Here is a 26,462-nt window from a genome sequence, read left to right as displayed (position 1 = left end):
GCACTTAGGCATGGGAGAAAAACTGCAAGACTGTGTGTCAACATGTTAACAGCAGCATTCTATGTTGCTAGGATTACAGACAACTTTTATTTACTTTCTTTGGGGGAGTTTCAAATTTTTTGTCATAAAATTAAAATTTTGGGGCACCTGGGCAGCTCAGTCAGTTAGGTGTCCAACTTTGGCTCAGGCCATGATCTCACTGTGAGTTCGAGCCCCATGTCAGGCTCCGTGCTGACAGCTCAGAGCCTGGAGCCTGGGTTGGATTCTGTGTCTCTCTCACTCTCTGTGCACCTCCCCCACTTGTGCTCTGTCTCTCTCTCAAAAATAAAATAAAAACATTAAAATATTTTTTTTTAATTAAAACTTTTTGCCCTTTCATGTTAATGTGTTCTTTCCAATGTTCCAATTTTTTCTCCTGAGACTAAATGAAGGCATGAAAACTCAACCTTTATACTTGAATAAATCCCCTGAAACTTAAGACTTCCTGATCTTAAGTTTAAAGGAGTAATATTAACATGTTTAAAACATAAAATGAGCAAATAAAAATGATTACCTCAACTTGTGCTTGTTGCCTTGCTAAAATTATGTTAAAAACATCTAGAGTCTTCTCCAAATCCTATAAAATACAGAGACACTTGTAAACAAGAAAAATGACATTAGATTAAAAAAATTTTTATTCTAAGATTTCTAGGCTTATCTAGTCTATGAATAAACAGTAATTGTGATCTCATGTAAGTGTAAGTATAAATTTGCATGTACACTTGACTATTCTACTTATAGTTTTTGCAATAAGCGAAGTAAGTTTTCCAAGAAAGCAAACCCTCAAAAAATACAATATAAACGTAAGAATTTTAATAAGATCATTATAGATACAGAATATTTAGGAGAGAGGCTTTTTTTAAGGTATTATCCTTATGGTTCTTACTTCTGACTCACTCTAGTCTATAGTATTTTATAATGACTGTACTATAAAACACAAAATTTAAGAATGCAAAATTCTGTAAATCCACAAGAAGCTAAAGTAGAAAATGACTTGGGGAATTTAAATAAAAGTATGTAAGAATCTAATATGTATTGGTGACCTGTGTATTAGGTATTCTATGTGCTATTTCATGCAATTCTCAGAACTCTGTAAGACAGATCCATTTTATACATGAGAACATCAGACCTCAGATGCTGAGAAACTTGATGCTTTTTCTAATATATAATATTAATGATTCTCATGTATTTCAGAATAATGGGAATTCAATTAATTCTTTACATTATGAATTTGTGGCAGAAGTAGTCATATAATCAAGACCAGATGATATTAAGCAACTTATATACTCAGAGTCGTGTTTCTCTATTTTTCCAAAGGGATTCCTATTTTAAGGAATAAGAGCTATTTTTTTTTATAAATAATATTTTGAGCTCCTAAAAAAAGCCAGTAACAAAACTAATAACATATATCTAGCTAATAATAAACATATATTTGAATAGGTCTGCTACTAATTTTCTAAACATTATAAAAAAACAAGCAATTTCTCACAATAGTTTCTAGTAACCACATTTTATCTGACATTAGGATGGAAAAGAAAGATGTGTTTAAAGAAGAAAAAACTGAAAAAAAACCTCTGCATTTTTTCAAAAAAAGATCAGTCCTATTCTTCCTAAAATTATTATATTTATAATTTAGAAAAATTAACACTGAAGGATGATTTAACAAGTAATAGCTTTCACTAATATATGCAAAATATACCTGAATTTGTTTCTGTATTTCTTCTGGGACTTTAGTCTGGGTTAGCTTACTTTTGTAGGCACTTTTATAACTCTTGAGCAACTGCCTGTGTTTTTTGATGTTACTCCATGACCACATCTGTGTATACCTTCTTATATGAACTTCAAGAACAGAATCAATTGCATATTTCCACCTGCAAATCAAATTTTAATGTACATTTGAATACAAAGTTTTAAGAAAAAAAGCAGGAAAATGGCTTTGACTTTTGGATCTACAGTGTTACATTTTTGTGTTCTTATTAACCATTCTCCTATAAGAGCTCAGCAATAACATTTCAATTGTCCAGTACAATTCTCTGACATAAACAGATTACAAAATGACCAAACAACTCCAATAAGAGGGTATGTCAAAGCAAAGTCATAAAGACACAAAATGACATGTTATGCAAAATGAATACTATCCCAATATGGTTATAACATTGAGCCCATGGACAGTAAGACCAAAAAATGATTAAAGTCTTAATGCTAAGTGGAAAATTCAGTAATACTCTAAAAGCAAGAGTACAAGAGAATGTGTTTACGAAAAATTAACAAAGACATAATACAAAAGATATCCTTTTCATGTCTAATAAAGAAAAAAAGTGGTTTCATCACATGGCTTTAAAGGTCTCTTAAATCTGAGAGTTCCTAACTCTATTATATATTTCTCAAAAAAAAAATTCTAACTTACCATTGTCGACCATTGGTATGAAGTGGTAAATAAGGCTTATATTTTCTGTAAGGGGCATTTCTAGCCATATAATCCAATGACTCCAAAAGGTCAATCATACTTAAGTACTATTAAAACAAAAATACAGTTATAATTATTACATTTCACACATGGATAAACACCATATTTTATTATATTTTCAGTCTCACAAGACTCCAACTTCCTTGAAATAATGACAATCATGGTTGTTTGTTAATATATTTCATCAAATTGGGGCACCTGGATGGCTCAGTCGGTTAAGCGTCTGACTCTTGATTTTGGCTCAGATCATGATATTACATTTCATGGGTTCCAGTCACTGAACCAGCTACACGCTGACAGCATGGAGCCTGCTTGGGATCCTCTCTCTCTCCCTCTCTCTCTGCCCCTCCCCTGCTCATGCTCTCTCTCAAGATAAACTTTAAAATATATGCTATATATACATGTGTGTGTATATATATGTACATATATATGTATATACATATATATACATACACACACATATACATATATATATTATATATATATATAAAATATATATATTTCACCAAATTTAAGACACCATCAATTGTAAGTTGTAACGTAATTTTTAAGTTCCACTATAAAAAGAAAAAAAAAAAAACAATGCTGCCAATTAAAACTGTCACACCATCAACAATAATAATACATCCTATTTTCAAATATGCTAAAGTGTAAGATAAAGGCACATCTTAGAAACAACCAAACACACTATCTATAACTAGTGACCTGGAACATGATTGTTCCTAAAACTACATATTTTCCTCTGGACCATCATTTCAGCATTGACTATCTATGAGCTGATTTGAAAATGGCTCCAGAAAATCATTATATAACTAAGACAAGATAAACGTATTTAATTGTCCATCTTATCACCAATACAACTCTGCAAGTACCAGGTAAGCAACTCAAATGAAGGGAAACACACACACAACATGACTGTAGATAAGATCAAGAAAGGGGCAAATCTAGCTATTTCTTCTGTTTTTCTTAACACATTTTTACCAAATGGTTACCACATGGTTATTCACCACTTACAGTATGCATAGTCTGAACTTACATGTATTGTAAGTTTAAAATACACCCTACATTTCAAAGACTTAGGAAAAACAAAAGGATGTAAAATATCTTAATGTTTTATACTGATTACATGCAGAAATGATAATATTTCAGGTATGCTAGCTTAAATGGAATGTTACTAATTTTACTAACTAATTTCATCTTTTCTTTTTACTTTGCTAATGTAACAACTAGAAAATTTTAAACTAATTTTAAATTACATATGCAACCCGAATGACAGTAATCCCCTCCTTATCCTACAGGAAACATGTTCTAAGACCCCAAGCGGATGCCTGAAACCATGGATAGTACTGAACCCTACATATGCTATGCTTTTCCTTTACACATATACTTCTAATAAAGTTTAATTTATAAATTAGGCACAACAAGAGATTAACAACAATAATAATAGAAGAGAATAATTATAACAAGATGCTGCGATAAAAGTTAAGTGAATGTGGTGTGTGTTTCTCTCTCAAAATATCCTATTGTTCTGCACTCACTCTTCCTCTTATGATAAAATGCCTAATGATGATACAAAGTGAGGTGAATGATACAGGCACTGTGACATAGTACTGGGCCACTAGCGACCTTCTGATGATACATCAGAAGAAAGGTCATCTGCTTGGAGACCACAGTTGACCCGTGTAAGCCAAACCAGGGAGAAGGAAACCGTGGAGAAGGGGGGACTACTGTACATTCTTATTGGACTGCACTGAGCTAAAAGTCATTTAGCTAAATAAATCCCTGGTCCTCCCTTCATTTTCAGTTCTCCAGGTCTGCTACCCAAACTCCCCGTGCATGTAACCAAATGAGAAACAAATGATGGAAGAAAAAGCTGCCAACATAAGCTATTCTAAAAATTAAGTAGACAATATTTAATACGAATATGTCTATTAAAATTTGAGGAAGAAAAAAACACATTAAAATCTTCCATCAACAATTGAGAATTAAATAGGAATAATGTCATTTTCTATAACTTGGTAAGATACTCTACCAAGAAGGAAAAGATCACATAAAATGAAGGAAATATTTTTTTTTATTTTATATTTATTTTCTTAAAAAAAATACACACACACACACACACACACACACACACACACACGTGTAAATATATAAAAGAACCACCAGAGCATTGGAGAGGAGCATCAGAGAAGGAATAATCACAAAGGACAAATGAAGTTGAGATTCAAAGCTGATCAAAGCTAGAAATGTCCACCTGAATCTTACCTGAGGTTTGGTCAATTCAACGGCAATATTCTGTACTTCTATGTTCCCATCAAGTTTGGGTGTTTTCAGCTCTGTTTCTGCATAAGGATTCATGTAGAGCTTTGCAGAAGCTGATATTGGCTGGAAAACTTTCGTCACATGGGAAGACATAAGATATGTTTATAAGCCCTTACAAATGAACAACTATAAATATGAAAACACTATTCTGAAAGTACAGAAAAATGACTAAAATACGTAAAAAATGTAACAAAAAACACTACCAAAAAATATTTAAGCATCTACTTATCTGCATAACATTGAGTATAAGTTAAACGGGGATCTCTAAGGAGGAAATTGTACTCCTATGCCTCTAAGTAAAAATGCACAAAATAGTAGACCATCTACTCTTGGTTATTCTGGCTATATAAAATTAGGCTTCTCTTCCTTAGTACGAGACATTTAATGATTTTATTATTCGTTAAAAATATTATATAAGGTAGGAAACAAAATTTGATTATTTGTCTTATTTAATCACTGGCAGAATTTAGAACAGAATCATGAATGAAATTCATACTACCAAGAAAAAAACTGCTTACCACTTTACAATTTTCAAAACTATCATCACATATACAATCTTAGAATCAAATAAAGAAAATATTCCTAAAGTTAAGAACCAGCATGAAAAGGCATATTAGGGAAGATGACAGGGCAAAGTAATATATTTAACTGTGAACAATATCGAACTTAGATAAATTGTGATATCGTACAGCATTAACAATTGCATAAGATTGTATAAAATTTTTAACTTATTTAAAGGTCATTTACAAGTGGAGGATACCACTTATAAATGAGGTTGTAGATTTCTCTGAAATAGTTCTTTCACGTATGAAACTAAACACTTTCATCTGAAAACATCATCATCATTACATGGAGAGGTCTATGAACATAAAGAGAAAGTAACAACTCTTACATCATGGCAGTCAGCTATAAAAAATGAAGAAAACGAGAGTAAACCACAGTAATATAGAATATGCAAGAAGATGAGTATGAAAGCTCAGGACAAACACAAAGGGGTGTACTAAATTTAAAACAAAACAAAAGCCTCTTTAGAATGAAACTAAAATGGAGAAAACAGCATAAATAAACAGGCTCACTCGTTATAGGGCTATTGAAAAATAAGTAAAGGTGAGGGTGCCAAGAATTAGAAAAGCCCAGTTAGAAAATCTCTATGGGGGCACCTGGAGGACTCAGTAGGTTAAGTGTCTGACTCTTAGTTTTGGCTCAGGTCATGACCTCACAGTTCATGGGATCAAGACCCATGTTGGGCTCTGTACTGACAGTGCAGAGCCTGCTTGGGATTCTCTCTCTCTCTCTCTCTCTCGCTCTCGCTCTTTCTGTCCCTCCCGTGCTCACACACACACTGTCTCTGTCTCTCTCAAAATAAACAAACAAATAAATAAATAACTCTAGAATCGTTGGTTTGTCATAACACTGCAATAGTGACATGGTAAGGTTGACCTGAATACCAAAATCTCAGAAACTGAGTTATTAAACAAAGAAAACCTAAAGCCCCAAACAAACGTGATAACAAGGTAAAAAGAAAACAGGGAGGTCAAGGGTGTTTAGTCATTGGGAATGAACTACATATGTACTTCCCTCCTCTCTCTTACACTCCCGTGGTATGTATATGTCATAACCTATTCCTAAACACTTAGGTATAATCCAAATAGGCTATATTATAAAACTAAAATATAAAACCCATACTTTTGTCTTGTCAAAGTAACTTTATCACAAAAAGTATATTATGGCAGAGTATTTAAATCTACGCTTTCTATAACATGAAGTAAAACTTTTACCATTACTTACTATATTGATGATTTGCAGGTATATTGCTACTTGTAAGAATTCCACTTTTCAGCTGATCCTAAACAAAAATTTGAGGATGAGAATGAAAAGAAATACATACATATTCATCTACACATGGGGGGAAAATGTTGTTCTTAAATTGGTATCTTTATTTTCCTCTTTTTAATTAGTAGTCCACAAGAAAAGCACACCAAGCATTATTTATGGGTATATTTCTTGGAAAAAAATATAAAAGTAGATAATTTTTTTAAATTCTAAGTATCTAGGTCGCCTGGGTGGCTCAGTAGCTGAAGCGTCTGATTTCGGCTCAAGTCATGATCTGGCAGTTCATGGGTTCCAGCCCCGCATCAGGCTCTGTGCTGACACCCTGCTTTGGATTCTGTGTCTCCCTCTTTCTCTGCCCCTCCCCCACTCACGCTCTGCCTCTCTCTCTCAAAAATAAATTAGCATTAAATCAATGAAAAAATAAAATAAAATAAAATAAAATTCTAAATATTTAAAAATGTTATAGTATTATGTTCCCCTCTGACTAAAAAAGAAACAACAACTGGGGGGGAGTGGCACGCAGGGAGGCGCCTGGATGCCCAGCTGGTTAAGCGTCAGACTTGGGCTCAGGTCATGATCTCACGGTTCATGGGTTCCGGAGCAGCATCGGGCTCTGTGCTGACAGCTCAGAGCCTGGAGCCTGCTTCTGATTCTGTGTCTCCCTCTCTCTCTGCCCCTCCCCCATTCACGTTCTGTCTCTCTCTGTCTCTCTCAAAAATAAATAAACATTAAAAAAAATTTTTTTTAAAAACAAAAAACTAAACATCCATGAATTGAGATCTTAAACAATTTCTAGACAAAGGCAAATTATTTGCTACAATATCTTTCTGAGAAATAAGAGAATCTTGTAATTAATTCAAGTTCAGAAATTTCAACTGTTCTTCCTTTTCCCTCTTAGTAAATAAAAATGACCAAGACTAACTTAGCACACTGAAGTTTTGAATTGACCTTTCACTGTTCAGGAAATCATCATCACAAATGCTTACAACATTTGCTAAGGTCAACTACACTTCAATTAAAAAAAAGTGCTAAGAAGATGTTCTTTAGCTCTGAAAGGTATCATCTTTCCTTACAACACTCTTCAAGTAATCGTTCTGACATGAAACACCACAATGTAACCAGAATGCCATCAAAATGTGAGTGTAAAAAATCGGAAATGCAGTTTTAATGTAATAGTATAGGTTATTATTTCACTGTGTAGTGAATGGTTTCACAAAGATCTTCAAAAATACCAGTTTATTTTTTGAAGTTTATTTATTTTAAATAAAAATTTTAAAAAAAAGAGTGGATTCCAAAAAGTGTGTTTCACAATTCTGATATAGTTAAATACAACTTAAACAAAAGACTATATCCTGTTCTCCTTCAGCACTTCTTATGTTAAAAAAAGTTTAGGGAGTGTAGTGAGCTCTTCAGGCATAAACTGAAATTACCAAGATCTGTTCCTTCGATCCCTGGTAAGACATGCTGCAGTTTACATTCCAGTAGGCACTAAGACTATCAAGTCGTATAAGCTGTAAAAGAAAAATCAAAGAGGTCAAGCAACTAACACATTAAAATTATGAGGCAATATTAAAAGATTATTCTCATATTCACCCTAACATTATCCAATTGCCATTTTGAGCTTTTCAAGAAAAAACGTGAGCAAATATGGGGAAAACATAATCATGTTATTCATGGACTTTATTATTAACCTTAGCATTTGGAAAATTGTGCTTCCGGCAACACTATTTCCAAGGAAATTCGTTCATTCAATTATCAAATATTAATTGACAATATACTATTTAACAGGCCTTGTACATGTTTTGTTGAATAAGAAAGACATGATTCCTCCAATGGACAGGAATGGCTGTTTAGAGGGAGGGGTGAGGGGGAGGAGAATCTAGAACAACAAGGTGGGGAAAACTACAAATTCCTAATGTTTATTAGCATATTTAAAGTATTGTGAAGTCCTGTGGTTTAAAACAAAATGAAACATACTGTTTAATTATATACAGCTTAGTACTTCCATCAGTAATCTTGACCAGAGAATATTTTTTCTATAAATCTAATATCTCAATTACCTAATGCTCCACAAAATACATTTGGAAAATATTAATTTTTCTGATTCCTTTTGCTAGGGGAAGAACCTAAACCTCAGAAAAGGTAAATGATCACAGAAGGTCACACAGTAAGCAGAGCCAAAACCAGGCCCTACACTTGAGTCACTCTTCAATGGCACACTGGGCTCCATCAAGGTTTCAAAAAAAATATGTTAAGTGTGTGTTCCTAGAAAAATAATAACAAATTCTTAATCCAGTCTAATACCTTGTATATAATTTTTTCTGCTTCATTTAATATGCATGGAGTCCAATGTTCATTTGCAGTCTAAAAGAAATAAAGAATAACTGTGAAACATAGTATATATATCATAAAACATTGCTCTAATATTTATAAACTATATCAAAATAACTTAGACAAAAAAAAAAGACATCTGGCTAATGTTCACTACTGTTACCTGTTCCCTTACATATCTATTTGACAAAATCAAAGGAATGGTGAAAACAGAATTGAGGAGGTTCTAATTTAACCAAGTTCCTTCATCCAGAAAATTAAGAGTTGCTATTTGTCTAAACTATGTGTCTGTGGGGAAGGAATTGGATATGAATAAATGAATAAAAAAAAAAAAGCTAGCCTATGAGATAGTAAATAAGAAGGTCCATATTCTTTTAAAAGATCAAATAAATAGTTATTGCAAAATAGGAAGAAAACCACGAGAATATGGAAATCACAGCATGACCGCATTTCTAGAAAGTCAGCATAGTCAGTTAAGGCCAAATGCCACCATGAGATAAACTAAAACTAATTTATTGAGCAGTCAGGGCATTACTGATCGACTTGTTAAGAACAATTTCAGAGGCACAGCAGAGTCAGTACGTTGGGTAGTGAGTCAGCAGGCAGTAAGGAAACAAAGATGGTAAAGGTAGAGAATTCTCTCAGAAAGTTAGAAAGAGGCAAAAGAGAAGACAGCGGTTAGATAGGGCCTAAGTGGGGTGGGAGAAGGTTCAAGAGGCCCTTTTAATTTTATCGTAAAAGACCTGAGGGGCACCTGGCTGGCTCAGTCCGAAGAGTGTGTGACTCTTAAACTCAGGGTCATGAGTTCAAGCCCCATGTTGGGGGTAGAGATTACTTAAAAAAAAAAAAAAAATTAAAAAAAATCTTAAAGGGGCGCCTGGGTGGCTCACAGTTAAGCGGCCAACTTCGGCTCAGCTCATGATCTCACGGTCCGTGAGTTTGAGCCCCACGTTGGGCTCTGTGCTGACAGCTCAGAGCCTGGAGCCCGCTTCAGATTCTGTGTCTCCCTCTCTCTGACCCTCCACCGTTCATGCTTTGTCTCTCTCTGTCTCAAAAATAAATAAATGTTAAAAAAAAAATTTTTTTAAAATCTTAAAAAAAAAACATTTCCACAGTGTTGCAAATGGCAAGATTTCGTTTTTTTCATTGCCAAGCAGTACTGCATTGTATATGTATATACCACATCTTCTTTATCCATTCAATCAAGTGATGGACATTTAGGCTCTGGGTGTTTTATGTAAGTAATGAATCACGGGAAATCTACTCCCAAAGCCAAGAGCACACCGTATACACTGTATGTTAGCTAACTTGACAATAAATTATTTTTTTAATTTATTATATAAATTATATATATAAATATATATATATTTTTATATATAATTATATATAAATATATATAATTATATATATATAATTATATATATAAATATTTTATATATATTATATATATTTATTTATATATAAATATATATTTTTATATTTATATATATAATATTATATATATTATATACATAAATATAAAAATTATATATAAATATATATATAAATTTATATAAATTATAAAAAAATTTTTTTTTAATTTTAAAAACTGCAAAATTAAAGAAACAAAACAAAAAAACCCCAGACTTGAATGTGTTTAAATGCTTACAGGAAGGAGTGGAAGGAGGGGAAAGGGTGGGGAGGAAGAGAGCTGAAGATTTAGGAAAAAGAAAATTTATGAAAAGAAAGAAAGAAAGAAAGAAAGAAAGAAAGAAGTGATGAAAGGAGGCAGAGAGAGAGGAAGGAAAAAAGCTCCTAAGGACATGGAGAAGATGGGATCCAGATCAGAGGTAGGAAGGTCACCTTAAATATGAGTTCAATTGTAACTGGAAAGATGGAAAAAAGGATTGGTATGGGTACAGAAAGAGCTAAGTTTGGGATTACTGTTGTTATTAAAGTCAGTGTAATAGCTGAAGCAAAAAATTACTGAGCCAGACATGTCCCAAATGCTTTACACAAACTATTTCCTTTAATCATCACAAAAACTCTAAAACAAAAGTACTATTTTATCAGTGAATGAATGAAAGTTAGACAGAAGGAGACCATCATGGTAACCAGTAAAATAATGTTTCAGGTGTTCTAATAAAATATAATAGGGGGCATAAAAGAAAGAACAATAAATTCTAAGAGGAAAGTGAAAAAGGAATTGGAAAGACAAGGTAATATCTAACATAAAAATTAAAACCTGAACGGATCGTCAAGGAGACAAAGAGAAGAAAGTAATACAGGCAAAGAAAACGGTATGAAGAGTCTGAACAAAGATACAGAGAATCAAACAACAGTATACACTAAGGAAACTACATATCATTCGTATGCACTAGTGGGCCTCTTTATCAGTCAATGGGAAGTATGTGACTAAATTGTATTTTTTGTTTTGTCGGTTAGAAGCTCAACGTAAAATACTGTGCTCATTTATGACTAATATTGTTAGTCTAGTTTTTCTGGAGCAATTATCTCTAGTGTCTGTTATTGTAGATTTCATTTTTCATCAAGAGCTACTTAAAATTCATCTTGGAAAGAAGCAGAGGTAAACAGTATAATAAACACTAGCTTCCTTGGTTCCCTTAAATTTGTTCATCCAGGTTTTCTGTTTTGTTTTTTTCCCCCCAATGTTTCTGCTTTGGTCTTCAATTTGATGTATATCTCTCCTTCTCCATATGGAAATATTATTCTTAAGGCCTCAATGGAACCATGTCCTTTTTCTGTTTCTCCCCTTCTCTTTCATTTTGCTTCCTCTTCTTTCTTCACTAAGGCCCTCTCCATATAACTAATGAGAAGACAAGCATGATTTACTCACTGTCCTTAACTTTAAACCATTTTTCCTACCATATAGTTGTCCAAAGAAAATAGAGGGAAAAATGTCCAACGTGAATATACACACTATTTACCTTTCAATATCTTTAGAAGAAAAGCAAACTGCATTATAAAATACTTAACCAAAATAAACTACCTTATATACATCTCAATATAATACACATGTACATATACACATTTCTAAGCTATTTGGAAATTCTACCTGCCTATACCAAGGATGAGAACATGACTCTATAAAAATTTGCCTTCCCCTACCTTCCCACATGTTTAAGATACAGCTTTTAATTCTTCAACAATGTTTGATATTGGTATCTTGATATTCATTAAATTCAAAGACAAATCGAAATAGAGAATGTGATAACAGCATCACTATAAATTTTGAACTTCTAGAAAAGTTATAAAAAAAATTACACATAAAAACAAAATAGCTGTTTGTATCAACAGTTGGTTTTAGCAATTCACCCTGTGACATGGCAGTATTTTACATGTAATTGTAAACTGTAAATTGTAAATAAGGCCAACATTACCAAGAGACTGAGTTCTCCCAGTGTGACACCAAATGAAAGAGGCTGCTTTGGATCAGTGACCTATCAAAAAAGAAAAGATGACATGAAAATATACTGATGGTAAAAGTGAAGCCATGCTCCACTATGTATAGTAGGCAACACAGGGCAATTAGTATGCAAGAAAGTCATACAATCCAAATGGATTTGTGGGAAAAAAAGAAGAGAAAAAGGCAGTAACATGGCTAGGATTACCCATATTTTGTAGGCATGATATGAATACGATACTTTCCCAGTGAAACTCTTTTCTTATGAAGTGAACTTTTTTCTCACTAACTAGATTCTTGTCTAGTGAAAAATAGACAGTCTCTTTAGGTCTACTATTAAAGATGTTCTTCAAAGATAAAGAAAACAAGATGTCATGGATAATAACCGTGCCACTAAACTACTTTTAACACTTAGAAATGTGAACTGTCTCGTTAAGCCTTTAACATTCTTAACTTTTCAAAACTGCTTTGTTAGGAAATGCCCAAGATTCTTAACATATTCTCTTAACCTGTCAAACTTTTGTTCTATTCCTGATCTTTGATACATAAGTTATATTGACACACCATGCTTACACTGTACCACAATGTGTACAATGTCATTGTTTTAGACATCACAGGGATATCCAAAAGTCATACAGGGTAGGGTGGTTGGCCATGAAAGAAACTAGGGAAACTAGAGAGAGAAGAAAAAACATATTGTTTTAAGTCATCCAACAGGGACTCCAGAGTGTAGTCACATAGACCCTTCGCAAATGCAGGAAAAATGCATGCTCTGGAATAACTGAGAAGCACAAATCGCGCTGGGAGCTTAGTTTTTTATTATCTTCCTTTATTTCCACGCTGATCCTTATACCTCAGACAACCAGCTCAAGATAGCTTGCAGCTATTTCAGAATAAAACATAACTCCTCGCTTGCTAAGGCACTACCCACAAACTACGACTATCATCCAGTGAGCATCTTTATGATACATTATTATACTTTCCCTACTCCCCACTTCCTAAACTCTACTTTTCATTATCCTAAATACAATAATTAAGGTAATAACATTGAAAGAAGAATGATACAAGGAAGATCCCTTTGCACTTTTTAGTTCTTTTCCTCTTAGACGTTTTTAATCTACCTTGTCAGTGACACCAACTTAAACATTATTGATGTTACTTATCCCACTCCTGTGCATCTCTGTATATTTTTTTTATTAAAAAGAGAGAAATAATGTGCCTTTCTAATTATACTTGCACAGTAAAAAACCTTAGTTAAAGCTCAAACTGAGGTTCACATTCATCAATATGCCATTAGTTTCAATAATAACTCTCACTTCCATGATGTGTTGAGGTGATTTATATTCCTAAGTTTGTATAAAAAAGGGCACTAATGACTTAGGTTTTTTAGACATTTGTTAACAAAATTCAGTTTAATGACTACCTAAAACCAAAAGGTAAAGTCAAAATAAGATGGAGATAGTGTATCTTGCAAAACTACAAGTACGTATTACGAAAACTGAAGTTCTATAAGGAATCTGTGAGAAAAAAAAGTAAGTTCTATATACGTCAGTACTGCTTTAATTAAATCCAAACCTTAAGTTATTAAAAACAAAAAAGAATACAAACTCATTTTTAGAAGATACGGAATAGCATTTCCATCATTTTAGGTAAATGAAAAAATTCAAGGTTATTTTACATAATTTTCAAACTTTAAAACAAAGCAATGTATATTTAGTTTAAGTAAAATTAATCAATAAACAGTCTTCAATCAACTAATGTTAAACTTTGTTTATAAGTGAAGTATGGTTTCTCAATATACTGTTGCACATGTATGTAAGTAGTTGTGCATATTTAATCCCTTCTGAAGGAATGTAAAGAGCATAGGACTAGCAGTCTATTGGTGTATGATTTAGTCCACTCTCTACTAACTACCATTATAGTTGATTATTTCCATCACCATTTGGACCTAATTTTTTTTATCAATATAGTTCCTTAAAGTTATAATAAGTCTTAAGGCATTAAACAAAATTTAAAATAAATAACAGAGGACAAGTGAAAAATCTCTCATATGACTTTTAGAAAGGGGCATACAGTGGTTTTATATTTATACACATAAGTGCCTAATGAAAGAAGTGTAACACAGGAAAGATATGGTAGTATATTCATCAGAAAAAAAAATCATGGATTTAGAATCTGGTACGGATAACCCATATCTAAACAAATCAATAATTAGTATCATAAAATACACAATTATTAGCTTCACCTCAATAAGTTTAAATTACTTACATCATCTTCATATTTAATGTGAATGTCTGTGATTTTTACTTGTACGTTTTTAATTACTTGGGTTGCCAATTTTTCCAAAAATGTATCCTTTTTGGCTTCTTTTGGCTTATCTATAAAAAACAGAAAAATACAAGGTCAAGAGTTGAAATTCTCACATACTTCACTATCAAATGACCAAAGCATAGCAAAGGCACTACTCAACAGAAAGGACAGCCTATTCTGGTGTCCTTGTTTTATTTTAGATTTATTTTAGACTTTAATATGTGTTTCCAAGTTAAAACTTATTTTTGAAGTTATGGAGTATCTAACATTCATTTTACCTTTGAAGACAGAAATCAAGTGGCGATGTGTACAAATAACACATGGCATAAAAACTACTTTTACCTACCTTTCGAACGATCAAGACTTTTAAAAGGTTTCTTAAAATGTTTTTTGTGCTTTTTACGTTTACGTCCTTCTCAGTGGAAGCATTTTAGTGAGAAAAGGATAAAATTCAAGTTAGGAGACTAGAGGACAGAAAGAAAAACAAGAGAATTCTTCCTAACAGCAAATTCTGGTAAGTTCGCTTTACTTCTATTCTAAACTGACCTGCTATTTCAATATAAACAGAAATTCATAAACCTCCTTAGTCTAGAATAACCTCCTTTAATCTAACAAATAACTTGGCAAGTACAATTATACAAAAATTAGGCAAATATCCATACACAAAGCGCTTTAAATATTTTTGACTCTTCAAGTAAAGTTTAACTTTAATTTCAAGGTTATCAAAATACTGGAAATGTAATAATGACCGAATATAAAACTTTCAGGGAAAGGTTTTCACAAATATATGGTAGGGACACAGGAACACAAATGAAATGAATGGTTAGGTTGGTGACAGGTAACTTCCTCTGGATGACACACCTCACAAGCAAAACCCTTGAACGAGTTAAGGATACAAAGAACCCCCAAAGAGAAGAATGTACATTGAGCTGTACTTTGAAATTGGCTTAGTAATTAATTCCTTTAAAACCTCATCCTCTTTAATTGGCACTGCTTCACTTTTATGGCATTAAGCAACACCCATCTGATCCAAGTTACACATCTTGACACTCAACTTCCTACTAGACATCATCTCTAGTCTGCACTCTTAAAGTGGTCTCCGTATGGTCTCGCTTGCCTCTAGTCTCTACACTACCTCCAAAATAAACATCCTCGTATGGTGCCACTAGACTAATACCTTCTACAATGCCATTCACAGCCTGTTAATCCCCTACTCAAAATTCTTTTTTAAGGCTCTCGGCAGCCCGGCAGACAAAATGAAAACGTGTTTGCATGACACAAAGGTCCTTTCAAGATCTTACCCCTAGCTCCTTGTGCCGTTCTATCTCCTCTACTCATGCTTGCGCTGGATACTTCAGAAACACTATTCTTACCTAACAAAACAAGCCTAACTTTCTAACGGCTAATGCTTCTCTCTTATATGAATCATTCCCAGAACTTCAGTTGCCCTCCCTGAAGTTCTTCACCAGGCAAACTCCTGGGAGGCTCCCAAATCCCAGATCCCCTAAGGCCTTCTTCAACTATTCCAAGCAGCTCCAGGGCCATCTACCTCTGCACCTTTACATAGACTTCCACTAAGCAGTGATTATACTGTAATTGAAATGTTTACACAACTGTCTTGCCACTAGGCAGGAATCTTCATTAGGACAGGAATTATCCTAATATGTAGGCACACAGCACATGACAGGCATCTGTTCAAATGAGTCAAAAAATCCACATCTGAATTTATTGTAATAAACATATTACATAACATAACATAAACATAAAAATAAATTTAATTTATTGTAATAAAATATATAAACCCAGCTCAGGTTATATATATATAGCATTTGAGAAAATACACATGAAATTTAGCTTGAAATCTTAAAACTGTTCTTCCTTGGGGTGCCTGGGTGGCTCAGTGAGTTAAGTGTCTTGACTTTGGCTCGGGTCATGATCTCACAGTTAGTTGAGTTTAAGCCCCGCATCAGGCTCTGTGCTGACAGACAGCTCAGAGCCTGGAGCCCACTACGGATTGTGTATGTCTCCCTCTCTCTCTCTGCTCCTCCCCTACTCACACACTCTCTCTGTCTCTCTCTCTCTCTCAAAAATAAATACACATTAAAAAAATTAATAACTAAATAAAATTGTTCTTGATATTTTAAAGCAAATTGTCCTGCCACTATAAAAACGAAGAACCAGGGGCGCCTGGGTGGCTCAGTTGGTTGGGCATCTGACTTCGGCTCAGGTCGTGATCTTACAGTTCTTGAGTTCGAGCCCTGCGTCATGCTCTGTGCGGACAGCTCAGAGCCTGGAGCCTGCCTCGGATTCTGTGTCTCCCTCTCTCTCTCTGCCCCTATACAGCTTGCACTCTGTCTGTCCCTCTCTCAAAAATAAACAAACATTAAAAAAAAAATTAAAAAAACAAAAAAACCCCAAAGAACCAAATCCTGGATTCCAAGAATAAAACCCTAAGTTTCAAGATGAAAATATTTAATAAATACATAAATAATCTGGACCTTGTTATTACCAGTATTTCTTGCCATAATGATGGTCCCTAAGTCTTTTTCATTCATAAATTAAACATCTAGAAACAGACTGAGTTCTCAAAGAAGTATTACTTAAAAAGAAACAAGAAAGACAAAGTAGCCCTGAAAACTACCCCCACTTGACTCTGAAAGAACAACTTTCAGAGACAGTTTCAGCTTCTGGGTTTAGATACTACTGTAACTCACTCTTCTTACCTTACCTGATTATCTTTCTGGCTTCACAACTGTTTTAGCCTCTTGTTTCATCTTTATTTGATCCCAGTGTTAGAAAGTTTCTATTTAATCTGATGAATACTAAGTCTATGATTCTCAATCACTCTCTAAATTGGTCCTCAAATATTTTGGTCTTGGGGCACCTTTTACACACTTACTTGAGAACCTTTCAAAGCTTTTTATTAGTGTGGGTTACAACTACTGATATTTGCCAGAGTGGAAATCAAAACTGAGCAATTTTTTAAAAATGTATTAATTCACTTTTCAAAAACTACTATGCTATAGCATTGATAACACATGTTTATGAAAAATAACCATATTTTCCAAACAAAAAATTGTAGTGAAAACAGTAGCACTGTTTTACAATCTTACAAATCTCTTAATGTCTGGCTTGGCAGAAGACAGCTAGATTCACATACCTCCTTCTGCCTTTGATCTGCTGAAATATGTTGTTTAAATTGAAGCATATGAAGAAAATCTGAACTAACCACATACACGTGCAACAAAAACAAACAAAAAAAAAGGTGGAACATCTTCATGGTCTTTTCATGTAAATACGGATACTATACCCAAACTCAACAAGTGGTAGTTTCTTAAAGGTTAATTCCATTTTGGAATCTGAAACTCTACCAATAAATTTTTCATCCAAATTAAATTAAATTGGTTACCCTGAACTTCAAATGGATCTTTTACACATACCTGATTTTTTTATCACTCATTGGTAATAAGGAAATATTGCTTCATTGAATTATGCAGATCTTCTCAATGTTGAGTGATTTCATTATTTACTATCAAAAATCCCGTTTGTTAGTACCCCTGCCAATCTCATCAAAAAGTCTTTAAGTACTGGGAAGCTGCCAAACTCCAGGTGGCAAATACAAGTTTTCCAAAATTCTAATTTTTGCTCAAAAGCTAAAATCTTATTATCAGCAACAAATATCATGAGTTGATTTTTGTTGAAGTGTCTACCAAACATCCAAATCTGAATAATAACAGTCTGTCAATCACTCTTCCACGTAAAATGATTTTCCAGGAAAAAAGCAACTAGTTCAGCTGACAATTTAAACAATGCGCAAGTATTTTTCCTTAAGACAATTATTCTATGTAAGTGCTTCATACATACTTCTCCCTTTGTCACACAAAAAATTAAAGACGCATAGTCAAGAGCTTAAGTTGATTCAAATTAAATTTTTCCTATTCCATCAATAACATTTTTAAGTAATACTGGGGCTCTCTTTCTTTTGTTTCATCTTACTTTTTACTGTGAGTACATGGTAGTGAACAATACAATGGCAACCAGTCAAGTTTGGTGCCACTGCCTTGATTCACGCTGAGGCAGCCGCAATTTTACACAACACTGCTTCTTCATCATCAGCACCAGTGTTGGCACAGTAAAAAATCACATACTGTTTTAGTATTATTATGAAAACGGTTTTGATGGTTTGGGAACTATTGCTCTGGAATAACTTTTTAAATGACATCAAATGGGGAAGGAATATACACTCAGAAAGTAGAAAGATGAAATGATCATGAAGTATACATTAAATCCTAGCCAAATGAATGAAGATATCATCACCAAATTAACTATTCTCATTGCAGAATCATCAATAGTCTAGGACTAGTTTTTTACCCAGGTTAATGTAGTGTTTTTGAAAAGTAAACTCTGAATCAATTACATTTTCCTTTATAGTGATTGATCACTGTCTGGTTTTCTGGGGGGAGGTGGTGTTTTGTTTGTTTGTTTGATCACCGATATTGTCCAATGATTTTGTTATGACTTGAACGGGCCACCAGAATTCATTTGTACCTTGGAGGCAGATAACTCCTAGTAGGATCAGAAAACACTGCTCCGAGAGACTGTAGAAAGTTGGTCTAATCATAACAAAATTAAAAAGTGAGCCATGAGTACTTCCTGACTATCTTTTATATTAAACAAAGTAACTGCAAGGCAAATTAGCATAGTCAGTCACATTTGCTAAAGGGGCAAATTTTATCAAAAGAGAAACGCCTTTCAAGACCATTTCACTCAATGCTGTGAAATTTGCAATGCAAATTCTTCTTCCATTTGCCAAATGAACCCAAATATTAAAGAAGTTTCTAGCTGGAGAATTCTAACCTAATGCTTATTGTTTATGTTTTGAGTACACACCTCACTTGCCATTCAATTGATACAAATTTTAAGTGTGACTAAGTTAATATAATAAACTCCTATAAAATTATAGAAAATATAATTAAACATGTCAAATTAATTTGTAAATTATCAGAATTATTATTTTAACATACTTGATCAATTCCCTACCAAATAAAAGAATCCTATTGTAAATGCTAAAGCATTCAGCCTTCAAATCTGCCTTTTGTGGAGTCTCAAATTTCAGTATGCTGTGTAAGACAATGGTCTACATTTGTCTCTGGAGCTCCTACGGAGGTAAAGCAAATCACGGAGGATATGAAGGACACCAGATGGACACCTCTTATCAAGGCTCTAAATAAAGTCTCACACAGTAAAATAGGTTCCATTTTCTTGCTTTTTACAAACCTGAAAACTACTACTATAGGAGAGAACTTGCCCAGCTGAGAAACTACTATATGACAGAGTCCACAAGGCAATCCAGATGTGAAGGTTGTCTACAGACCAAACTGTAAGCTCCACAAGGACAGTTCATGTTTGTTTTACCCCATGAACATTCAGGCATCCAGCACGGTGCCTGCCATGTGAATACACTAAATATTTAGTGAATGAACAAATGGCTACAGAAGGTTGGGAAATGGAAATGATGGTAAAGGAGAAAAACCTGAATTACATTTCCATATTTTCTTAAAAAAAAAAAAGGCATGTCATCAAATGGGCTCCATTAAATGTTCAAGAGTAGATAAGAATATAATTTTTTATATAACTAAATAAAATTAACCATGCATACCCACCAGGCTTGATGTCCTTGTAAACAAAGTTTTCCAAGCCATATATGAACTCCCCTGAATGTGCCCCTGCATCCGCATGGCAGCAATAACCAGAATGCAAAGCATTTAAAAGACACTTTAATTTCACATGTAAAATATGTCTAAACTTAATTCAAAGAATTAGAAATCATGTGACAGAAGAAGTGAAATGCAGTGACACCAAAACAATCTATTTCTAAGGAAGTATTCACAGTGACATCATTTCCATTATTTCAACATACAAACTTTATTATCATAATATTGTAACAAAATTTCTTAGTAATTAGAATTATAAGAATTAATCATTTCAAATTAAGCAAAGCAGACAAATTAGCACTAATATCTCACTGAATTGTTTGAAATTTTCAAACAGAGCAAAAATCAGATATTTTGGTTTTTTGGCCTACTGTTTTTGCCCATTTGCAGAATGCAATATTGAGAGAGATTTACACTAACTTCAGAGTCAACTAAAATGAACTCATCTTACTTTAATTTACTCTCATCTGTCCCTTTTTAGATACAATGACCTCTTTCTATCCATTCTTGCTAGTGATGGCCAGATAGCACCATCCTCCAATTCCCTCCTCACATACAGCATAGACACGACAGCAAGCTTAACCTTTCTAAAACACAGCTCTTATGACATCCCTCCCTGGATTTTTAAAGAAAGTAAAAGGGAAACTTACTGACTCTCTTTGTGGTTATAGATTAAAGTCTGTTATAACACGAAACTAAAAATAAAGGCTCTAGAGCCAGAGAAGGTTCAAATTACAGCTCTATCATTTTCTAGCTCATTTCTAGCTCTAGCTCTATCATTTTCTAGGATGACTTATTTAACTTGCAGCTTTCTCCGCTGGGAGAAATGGGAACAATAGCCTTAAGTCATAGAGTTGTAACTATTAAATGAGTCAATAAATAGAAAGCATTTTGAAAAGTGACCTGGCAAATAGTAGATGCTCATTAAATGTTAGCTGCTACCATTGTCATTACCGTCACCATTATCACCATCACGGCATTCAAATCTCTTAAAATTGACCTAAACTCAGCTTTTTAACTTACATTTAACTACATTCTATCAAACTCCCAGATTCTTAGCTGTTCCCCATACATACTCCATACTTGTCTCTCTTCACTGTCCCCTCCACCTAGAAGACCCTGTCTCCTTTTCTGCAAACTCATCTTTTAGACACAGCTTAAATATGTGTCTAAACCGTGTCTGCCCTGATCTCTTTGGCTGAACATGATATGTTCATTCTGAACTTCCTTACCACTCTTATCTTTACCTCTCTGATGAGACTCAACACTTTTCTCCTGTTTATTATTATGCATATGTCTTATTTTCTCAACTAAAATGTAAGGTTTTGGACAGCACAATTCACGGATTCTCTGACTTTTATGTTTCCATCAGCGTGTTGAGCAGATGGGCATAAGACTTCTCAAAAGTACCTAGAAACTAACGATATTGCCTTCAAAATCCTAGTTTTAAACCTAGCATTCTATCCCCAGTCAAATCAAACAAGTATGTAAGTAAACAAAGACTTTCAGCCTTGAAAGGATCTTAAAAAATTATATCCAATGTATCCTTTCTTAAAAGCTACAGATATGCTTCAGCATAAATAACAAAGAACAAAAGGCAAGGGACCCAGAAAACACTGAACTAAACACAGAAGAGTAATGAAGACCAATCCCAGGATGACAGCTGTGCAGCAGGACTGAAAAAACAACCATTTCAAAGGGAGATCTTCAAGAGAAAATGGGGATGGGGTGTGGGTGGGGAACCAATAGGTGGGTATGACAATAGTAAAGTAACACTGAGAGTCACATAACATTATTTCATGTGGCAAGTGAAAAGAATTAAAGGTAAATTTACACAGAAAAGAAAGCAAATAAAAAAGAAGCATTTACAAGTTCAAGAAAAACAAAAGGTTGTAAAGAAAGGAAATATAATCACAGTACACCATTTGACCTGCACAGTGAACAATTACACTGTCAGAGTAATGTAAATTTGACCTGTAATTGGCCATAAATTATTATATACCATATTCTGAGACGAGAAAGAGGGCAATTTAGAGTGGAAGATGATGGTAAGAGAAGTAAACTCCATGACTACCATAAGAGGATATCCTAGGTAAGACCTTATGCTAATAAATTAGATAATGGCAGAATATCAGTATTTCTAAAACCACGGTTCCCTCTAAGGAATGGGTCTAAAGGGTAGAGAAGAGCAGAACAGGGGATTGACATTTTCCCTCAGAAGTCTTTTTGGGAAAACTTTGATTTTAAAGTGTGTGTGTATACTACTTGGATAAAATTAACATTTTAAATACAGAATCTATAGCATTTGAGAATCTTTGGCCTTCATAGGAATTTAATCTTTCCCTTTACTTTATAAAAAGCCTTTCTAGGAAAATAAACTCACTATAATAAAATAAAAGGAGAAAAATATCAAGAAGTTTATTTTGGGTGGCTCAGCCGGCTAAGTGTTTGACCCTTGATTTCGGCTCAGGTCATGACCTCACAGTTCATGGGTTGGAGCCCTGCATCAGGCTCTGTGCTGACAGCATGGAGCCTGGTTGGGATTCTCTGTCTTCCTCTCTCTTTGCCCCTCCCCCACTCACATGCTGTCTCTCTCTCTCTCTCTCTCTCTCAAAAAATAAAATAAAATATATATATTTATATTTATTTATATATTATATACGATATATATTATATATTTTTAATATTTATATTTATATTTTAAAAAGTTTATTGGGGGGCGCCTGGGTGGCTCAGTTGTTTAAGTGTGAAACTTTGGTTCAGGTCATGATCTCACAGTTAATGAGTTCAAGCCCCACGTCAGGCTTTGTGCTGACAGTTCAGAATCTGAAGCCTGCTTCAGATTCAGTGTCTCCCTCTCTCTGACCCTTTCCCGATTGCACTCTGTCTCCCTCTCTCCCAAGAGAAAATAAACATTAAAAAAAATTTTTTTTCATAAAAAGTTTATTTTTACAGTTGAGCAAATTGTTTAGAAATGAACTATTATATTTCAATTTTATTTTTTCCCACAAGACTGTGGGGAGCACTCTATTTTACCAAATAGAACAAATTAAGTAAAAATACTTTTTTAAAGCCAATTAGCAGGATTATTTTGTTTTCAATTTTATCATCTGCTGCTTTGAGTTGAACTACTTCCTCTTCTCACCTCTCTTAGTCTCTATACATGTGACATGGTGCTTTTGTGCTTTTAAAACCAAGAAATAAGTGGAAAAATAATAAGTCTCCAAAATAAAGTACAGTATTAATATTAATAATGGCGAAATGCAAATCATCTAAAGACCAGGGTGTTTTTTTTTTTTTTTTTTTTTTTTTAATTTTTTTTTTTTTCAACGTTTATTTATTTTTGGGACAGAGAGAGACAGAGAATGAACGGGGGAGGGGCAGAGAGAGAGGGAGACACAGAATCAGAAACAAGCTCCAGGCTCTGAGCCATCAGCCCAGAGCCCGACGCGGGGCTCGAACTCACAGACCGCGAGATCGTGACCTGGCTGAAGTCGGACGCTTAACCGACTGCGCCACCCAGGCGCCCCAAGACCAGGGTGTTTTTTATCATTTGCATGAATAATACTATATAAAAATATGACCTATATTCATGGAAACTTGAAAAAATTTATATGCAGTCAAGATAATTAAATGTATTTTTTAAAAAACAGTATCAATATATATCCCAATTCTTGAATTCATCTCTTTTATTTTAAGATTTATTTTGAAGTCATTTCTACACCCAACATGGGGCTCAAACCCACAACCCCTAATCAAGAGTCACATGCTCTACCAATTGAACCAGCCAGGCACCCTGAATTCATTTCTTTTATACTCAGGATATTTTTCTGAAAAATCTAAGATAATAACATTAAAACTGAATTTTACATTCTAAATTTTAGTTCTATCCCCCCAAAATGTAAATTTTACTATTCAGGAAGTTACAACGTAATTATTGTACATTATATAAGCATAATAGTCCTATTGACACAAACTCAGGGCCACAGATGTTCAGCCCCTATAAATACATCAAATCATCCTAAACATATAAATTTCCTAAGCATTAAACACGCAGCAGTCAAAATTTCATAGGTGCTCAATACAAAATGTACAGCAGGTTATGATTTTGCCAATTAAGCTGTCAACTACTAAAACAGGAGAGACTATACATACTTCTTACAGTTCACTGGAAACACTCAAATATGTTTTAAACAATCACAGCTAATTCCATCCAAAAATAAAAAAGAAAGAGGAGTTTGGAGTTTATTTCTAAAGAGGAAAAATATAACTTAATTTTATACATACATAAGTTATGCATATAATTATTCTATATTATATATTATGATACATATTTTATATATCATTTTATCTAAACATATATCACTATGCCTACTGACAAATATATGTCATTAAATACGGTGTGTTAACAAAATATACTTAATATGACCTGTATCAAGAAAGAAATGAAATTCTAACGCTCTCCAAGTCCTTCTCCTCATTTTTAGGGTACTATTTCCACATATACTAATTAACCAAAAGTGAATAAAAGTAAATAATCGCACTGAATTGTCATAAACAAAACCATTCTCACTTTGCTTTATTTGGCACACAAAAGTAACAGAAATAAAGAACACCGTTTTCAAAAAAAACACAGATTCTTAAACTTCAGGGGAAAGACAAAATATGCTCAAGTATGAAAAGAGAAAGGTAAAACACATTTAAGTTTTTAAAAAATTTCTTTCATTTAGACAGCCTCAATACTTAAAGTATTTTAGTAATTTTCTGTAAAAGAATCAATAATTCTGTATAAGAGCAAGCACTTGGGGCAAAAAAAAAAAATTAGAATCATTGATAAGGAATTTTAATGAAGAAGCTATTTTTAAGAGATTTCTTACTGATTACACTAGGAAACAAAATCAATTCTGTCATTTCTAACTCACGGTTTGCCCTACCTTTTAAGAAAGACCAAAGAGAAATGCATTAGCATTTGTGGTATTGTCTTCTCCCATCACAGACATGCATAAACATGCCAACCAAATGATAGAAAAACGATGTAAACTGCTAGTAATTCTCACACCCCAAACAGCAACTGGGGTGTGATTTGACTTGAAAGAGAAAAACTGGAGGCCTGGAGGAATCCTTCAACTCATCGCTCTATAGACTCCTTTTTCATCTCATCCTTACTCTTTCTCCATAAACCAAACCAAAATAGTCATCATATTTTTAGTTAAAAACAAAAAATTAACCCTTAAGGCAAGATGTTAAAATGTTGAAATCTGAAAAATCAAGTTTTTATAAATATCCTATATGATATAAGGAGACATAGCTAGAAAAAGAATTACAGCACTACTTCCTCTAAACATTATTTCACTACACTGATACAGTGAACCTCATTATCTTCCATGGATACACCTAAAAATGTAGAGATAGAACCTATTAGCATTTGGCAAAAACAAACAGGCTTGCAAGAACTCACAGAAAGGTCTCCATAAAGCATCACAGAAAAACAAGTGGTTAAAGACAGTGGGAAAATTAAACCGGCAGTGAGATAAAACAATCGTGTGGCAATGATTCCTAAATGTGGGCCATGAAAATATAATCAATATTGTAACATATGATTTTAGAAGAATATTCTTTCTTTGGAACTACAATTTATGAAAGCTTACGAAAGTATCCTCTTTAAAGTGCATTAAATATATCTAAAATATAGGTATATATATCTAAAACATAAACATATTGTACCTTTCTCTGCTGCTTTCTGAAGAGCTTCTTCAATTCGGGATAGCTCTTTCTGTTTAATATCTTGCAAGGATTTTTCTTCTTTTTCAGCATCATATTTAATACCTAAAAATATATATTTAGTTCACATATTAAAAAATGCAATTATCAGATAAATAGGAAACGTTCAACCTCATTATGATTGGGAGTGTATGTGTACTCTAAGTCTTGTAAGCCACTTTTTAATTCAAAAGATCCGCAATCTTTAAATTAATTTCACAAAAGTTTAAACATAAATAAACGATCCTTCTTTATTTACAAAGCTTTTATCAAAAGGGAAAGG

General features: G+C 33.6%; 1 protein-coding gene across 1 annotated transcript in view; it reads right to left on the bottom strand.

Moving 5' to 3' along the window:
* VPS13C (vacuolar protein sorting 13 homolog C) overlaps window positions 1–26,462 on the bottom strand; it is a 201,969-nt gene that overhangs the window by 152,562 nt on the left and 22,945 nt on the right. The window contains exons 5-14 of the mRNA XM_047862226.1: window positions 26,144–26,245; window positions 14,664–14,773; window positions 12,373–12,432; window positions 8,966–9,025; window positions 8,092–8,172; window positions 6,617–6,674; window positions 4,772–4,899; window positions 2,447–2,553; window positions 1,739–1,910; window positions 554–616 (exon numbers count right to left, since the gene is read on the bottom strand). Of these exons, the coding sequence (XP_047718182.1) occupies window positions 554–616; window positions 1,739–1,910; window positions 2,447–2,553; window positions 4,772–4,899; window positions 6,617–6,674; window positions 8,092–8,172; window positions 8,966–9,025; window positions 12,373–12,432; window positions 14,664–14,773; window positions 26,144–26,245 (941 nt within the window). The remainder of the gene's footprint in view (window positions 1–553; window positions 617–1,738; window positions 1,911–2,446; window positions 2,554–4,771; window positions 4,900–6,616; window positions 6,675–8,091; window positions 8,173–8,965; window positions 9,026–12,372; window positions 12,433–14,663; window positions 14,774–26,143; window positions 26,246–26,462) is intronic.

Source organism: Prionailurus viverrinus, chromosome B3 (genome assembly GCF_022837055.1).
Source record: "Prionailurus viverrinus isolate Anna chromosome B3, UM_Priviv_1.0, whole genome shotgun sequence".
In the NCBI taxonomy this organism is placed as follows: domain Eukaryota; kingdom Metazoa; phylum Chordata; class Mammalia; order Carnivora; family Felidae; genus Prionailurus; species Prionailurus viverrinus.
Note: the sequence above shows the minus strand (reverse complement) of the source record. Positions and strands in the feature narration are given on the sequence as shown.